Source organism: Cebus imitator, unplaced genomic scaffold (assembly GCF_001604975.1).
Source record: "Cebus imitator isolate Cc_AM_T3 unplaced genomic scaffold, Cebus_imitator-1.0 Scaffold214, whole genome shotgun sequence".
Classification (NCBI taxonomy): domain Eukaryota; kingdom Metazoa; phylum Chordata; class Mammalia; order Primates; family Cebidae; genus Cebus; species Cebus imitator.
The window spans coordinates 3,284,426-3,290,425 of NW_016107529.1; the positions used below are offsets into that span (position 1 = coordinate 3,284,426).

Below are 6,000 nucleotides of genomic sequence, written 5' to 3' on the forward strand. Positions count from 1 at the left end.
ACAGAGGCAATTTAATGCAATGTGGTAAAAAAACAAAAGAAACACCACTACATGTAATATTGCCTCTATTCCAACTATAGTTTTCCGCTGAATGATGTAACTTTGGACAAACTGATTAACCACTCCAGGTCTCAATTTTCTAGTTTAGAAAATAAGAAATCTGAACTATATTGCCATAGACTCATCTAGCTTTGAATAAGAAAATACCTTGATCTTAATAAATAAGAAATACAAGTTAATAATCAATAAAAGAATATCATTTCTGTATTGTTTCCATGTCTCCCATACTATTTTCAAATAGGATTTAGTTTTCTCTTTCAAAGGCACTTTGCTCTCTTAGTCTTATAGACATCTAACTAGAAAGGCAAGACCAGTCTTCAATTTAAGATTGATCTTGAGTTTATTCAATTTAAATCAACTCATTCAATTTAAGTGAACTAAAAACTAAATTCAAATAGATTGTGAGATCCTTGAGAAGAGAGGCTTTTTTTTTTTTTTTTTTTGAGACAGAGTCTCGTTCTGTGACCCAGGCTGGAGTGCAGTGGCATAGTCACGGCTCACTGCAGCCTCAACCTCCCAGGCTCAGGCCATTCTCCCACCTCAGCCTCCCGAGTAGCTGGAACCACAGGCACACACACCACCATGCCTGGTTATTTTTTTGTAGAGACAAGGTCTCACTATGTTGCCCAGGCTGGTCTTGAATTCCTGAGTTTAAGTGACTCAAGAGAGGCTATTTCCTTTTTATGTCTGTATCCCTAGAGCAAAGTAGTACCTGCCTATAAATAAATGTAATACTCTTGGGTAGGTGAATGACTTAGAAAAAAAAAATTAAAGTTCTGCCTAGAGTATGTTATTTTCAGCTGCTGTTCTATGTATTTCTTGTTCACATGCATTTGGTAAACTTGCTATTTTTAGTGAACAGAAACTAGTTTAGTCATACTCATCCAAGGAGAAATCTAAAACAAAAACTTTCTTAGAGATCATTCAATACAAATTTGGTTGTTGGGGTATGTTTTGTTAAATATTTTTATCTTCATTGTTACCAACCTTTTTCGATCTCTGCACACCACAACAGGAACTTTAGCGTGAAAATCAGATTCCACATCTACATATAATACTAATAAGGAAAAAAAAAAGTAAGCTAATGTCAATCTCTAAAATATTTACTCTATGGTAAACATTAAGTAACAGTTTCCTTCTGAAAATCATGCTCATTGCTTCTATGGGAAAATCTACTCTTCTTCTTATGAGCACAAACCCAAAAGAATCTCTTACCTCTCTTGGTGTTGTTCGCTGTATATCACAAACCACAGGTACAATCCCAAATATTGTCCAAAAATTATAATCACCTTAAGAAGAAAGGTTTTAACATCCCTAAAAGTTTTAATATTTCCAAGTAGATAATCTAGTCAAAGTTGTTAAACCCGTTACTCTTGAGAGCTAGTTCCACAGGAGCTGTGAAAGGAGGACCTATCATGTTTTGATAGTTTAGTTCTTTTAAATTATTGATGTAAATGCAACCTAATTCTGCTGGCGAAAATTTCCATTAATATATGAAGAGTTTGCCTAATCAAAGCTGCTAAGGAAGGACTCACTGGATGAAGCACATTTCTACCCTGAAATTTTTCTCTATACCTCCAAGGGTAGGCCCCATGCCATTAATGTCTAATCTAAATAAAAACAGATAGATTAATATCACTTATAATTCAAAGAAAATGTCTCAGTAGTACTTGTTATAACGATTAGTCAAAAAACATGTGTCGAAGACCTGTATGTCAGAAATTTCATTATGCAGAGTCAATATGACAATGAGTAAGATGCAAAAAGGTCAATAAAGGGGTTTGGAACACAAATACATAAACAAATTCTGTAGGTGACCTGTAAAAGGCACAATAAAAACATAAAGGAAGAAATAATCAATTTTACAATCAGACTGAGTTTAATAAGCCTACACTGTATACTTAAGATGATCTACTTATGTATCCTGGGTGGAAAAGGCATATATTAAATATTTGTGTTAGGATGATACTACTTAGGAAGTCTGAAGAGGTAAAAGCTATGCCTACCTCTTATCTGTAGTAAATTTTAAAGTTTTTGAGCAATTAGAAACAAGTCTTTATTAAGAAAGAAAACTGTAATAAAATACCTTTATATGATAAACTGTACCAAACTCATTCCTAGAAAACTACTTTCCCAAGACAACGGCCAACAGGAAACTGATATATAAGAGCTGATTGTGTGGACAGAAAGAAAAAAGAAATTTAGAATTCACATTAAAGCCAATGTGAGAGTACGGCTTTAAAAAAAACAAACAAACAAACAAAAACAAAACTCTCTCTTCTAAGCCAAACTGCAAATATTTTTGCCAGATACTTTTGATTCATATAACTTAAGGTAACAATAACAATCACAACAGCAAATATATAATAAGAAGTTAGTGTATACCAGGCACTTTTCTAAACTATAGTTCAGTCTATCTCATTCTTACAACTTTCTCATCAAAAATATATGATATAATATTGCCATTTTACAGATCAGAAAGCTAAAGTATTAACACAAATAATTTGTCAAAGGACACACAACCAGTAAGTGGCAGAATTAAAATCTGAGCCAAGGAAGTCTGGCTTCAGATGCCAAGCTTAATCTTAAGCATTTACTTTACAATAAGAAAAACAGCAAGTAAAAACCAGGAAAATTTAGTAGATTGTAGTATATGACCTGGAACCTGGTTCAAGAATCTTGTAATTTTTAAAAAATTTTTACCTATATGAATTGATGTGTTTACAAAGGCAATCCAGACAGAAAAAGCACTTTTGTAATACTATGACTCAACTATCCCAGCAGTTTAGTTTTAACTTGGATAGCCATACATAAACAACATACATTTCTAAATGCAGCTTTAGAAAGGCAGATTAAAAAAAAAAAAAAAGGAAAAAGAACTCACCATTTTTCTTTAAGATCCCAAGTACTTTTATCAGAAGATCTGGATGATTCATCTAAAACAGTTTCAAACTAAATCAATATACTAATTTCAAAGTTCGGACAGCAGAAGATTAGGAAAAACTCAATTTCGTTAAAGAATAACATTTAAGGCCGGGCGCAGTGGCTCACGCCTGTAATCCCAGCACTCTGGGAGGCTGAGATGGGCAGATCACGAGGTGAAGAGATCGAGACCATCCTGGCCGCCATGGTGAAAACCCATCTCTACCAAAAATACAAAGATTAGCCGGGCCTGGTGGCGCGCACCTATAATCTCAGCTACTCAGAAGGCTGAGACAGGACAATCACTTGAACCCAGGAGATGGAGGTTGCAGTGAGCCAAGATCAGGCCACTGCACTCCAGCCTGGGAGACAGAGCAAGACTCTGTCTCAAAAATAAAATAAAATAAAATAATAACATTTAAAAACAATCATGCTCTGTGTTTTAAATAATGAAAACAGAATAGTGGTTTGGTTTTTTTGTTGGGGGATGAGGTTTCTCTGGATTGCCCAGGCCGCAGCGTAGCGGCATGACCATAGCTCACTACAATGTAAACTTCTGGGCTCAAGGAATTCTCCTGCCTCAGCATCCTAAGTAGTTAGGACTACAGGTGTGTGCCACCACACCCAGCCAGCTAATATCTTCTTTTTGGTAGAGATAGGATCTCACTATACTGCCCAGGCTGGTCTTGAACTTCTCACAACAAGCATTCCCCCTATCTTTGCCTCCCAAAGCACAGGAATTACAGGCGTGAGCCACCTTGTCCAGCCATGTTTTACTTTTACGTGAACAAATCTCGTTCACAGAAGTAGAATCTAGTAAATGATGTAGCACTATTATTCCAGCAACACTCCTAGAATTAATGGTTTCTTAAAGCAAGAAAAGGTTCTGGAATTTCCCATCAAAACAAAAAAGAAATGAGTTTAACGGACGACTATGAAAAATAAATTGTTGAGATAAAAACTTAAAGGGATATAGTCAACTGGCAGCTTAGTCAAAAGGCTTAGAGTAAAACACTGTTTTATGCAACAAGCTTGTCAAATAGTTTAACGTGTTTTTTGCTATTTAAGAGTAACTCAAGTCTGGCGTGGTGGCTCACACCAGTAATCCCAACACTTTGGGAGGCCAAGGCAGGCAGATGAGCTGAGGTCAGGAGTTCAAGACCAGCCAGACCAACATGGCGAAACCTCGTCTCTACCAAAAATACAAGTTAGCCAGGCATGGTGGTACGGGCCTGTAATCTCAGCTATTTGGGAGACTGAGACAGTGAACTCAGGAGGTCAATGTTGCAGTGAGCTGAGATCGAACCACTGCACTCCAGCCTAGGCAACAGAGTGAGGCTCTGTCGCAAAAAAAAAAAAAAAAGTATTTAATAACCATATATTAATTACAAAGTAAATGTATCAGACTAAAAACACCAAATTTTCACCCAAATCAAACCTCCCTGAACATGAACATATTATTCAATTCAATTTAAAACACAAAATATTGATGTATTTTAAAAGATATGTTAATAAAGAATGTCAGCAGTGATAAACAATATTGTTCTAATACTGATAACAATATTAGAACAATATCAATATTGTTCCAATGACTCTAGGTACTACTTATTAAAAGTACTCATATGTACCAGATACTATATTAAAACACCTGACATACATTAATATTATCTCATTTAATATAAAAATTATTATTCCTGTTTTAGAAATGGGAAAACTGAAGCTCAAAAAGTTCAAGCAACTTGCTTATCACAGCCAAGATCTGAATGTAGGTATCTGATTTCAAAACTCTTACCACTTTCTATACGGCTTACCAGAACTAATAGCTATTCAACATGTTCAAATATAAGCATTTTTCCCTTTTTTCCCCAACTCTCCTCTTCTGCTTCCTTTTGCCCTTGTCCCTTATTTCTTTTTTCCTGCCTATGTCTGAAATCTAATAGTAATTTCCAAAAGCACTGTTTAGTCATGATGGTAACACTATACAAAACAGAATTTTATATTCCTCTATTCTTTCTCTACAAAGATAATTCATAAAAATTACTAAATACTAGTAAAGAACCACACAGGAAAGACTCTTTTCTAATTACTTACCTTGGGAGGAAATTTTATATCTATATTAACATCACTACTTTTCAGAGCAAATTTAGTCAGAGACGAGCCATACAACCTAAGTGAACATTCTGGAATAAAGGAAAAACAAAGCATGAAATAGCATGCAAATATAAGAGATGCAAAAAAAACAGCCAACAGAAAAATTTCACACTCTTTAGTTCTATGTCTTTCATTTCTAGTAAGACAATTATACAAGAATGATACCCTTTCTAACTGATCTATAAAATAATAATAATGGTTCCCAGTTACGGAGTGCAGGACCAGAGAAGGGAGAGAAAAATTATCCATAGAAGTTTAGCGTTTAAACAAAATTTTAGTAATAGTTCATTCAGAAACAGCTGAGAATATGTTTAGCATTCAATATAGAACAGTAACTAACGTACTAACTTAACTATGACTACTGTCACAAACTATGTTTATTTACTCTTAAATATTTATGTAAGAGCACTTTGAATGGGGAAAGGATCATTAACATTCAATGCCAATGCTTTTATAAAATACGAAGTGAAGCCAAGTCAATTAATTCTGTAAACCTAAAACCCAGAACACTGTTGTTCTCAAGAGTTTATAGAAGAAAAACAAATAGCAGTAACACACTACTTACAGCTTTCACAGACTATCAAACATGTTATTCCAAAAATCATAATAAGGAAATTTTAAAAGGATCTCACTAGAGGTCAATCTGAAAATAATATGATTGGGCCAGATCAGGCAGATTTGGTTTCTTAGAAAGTTCAACTTCGGGCCGGGCGCGGTGGCTCACGCCTGTAATCCCAACACTTTGGGGGGCCGAGGCGGGTGGATCACGAGGTCAAGAGATCGAGACCATCCTGGTCAACACGGTGAAACCCCGTCTCTACTAAAAATACAAAAAATTAGCTGGGCATGGTGGCACGTGCCTGTAAT

The 6,000-nt window shown here is 35.3% G+C and overlaps 1 protein-coding gene across 1 annotated transcript in view; it reads right to left on the minus strand.

Annotated features, from left to right (window-relative positions):
• Positions 1-6,000, minus strand: part of TUT4 (terminal uridylyl transferase 4) — a 136,337-nt gene that overhangs the window by 71,323 nt on the left and 59,014 nt on the right. The window contains exons 7-9 of the mRNA XM_017548794.2: positions 5,074-5,162; positions 2,945-2,996; positions 1,048-1,117 (exon numbers count right to left, since the gene is read on the minus strand). Coding sequence (XP_017404283.2) covers positions 1,048-1,117; positions 2,945-2,996; positions 5,074-5,162 — 211 coding nt within the window. The remainder of the gene's footprint in view (positions 1-1,047; positions 1,118-2,944; positions 2,997-5,073; positions 5,163-6,000) is intronic.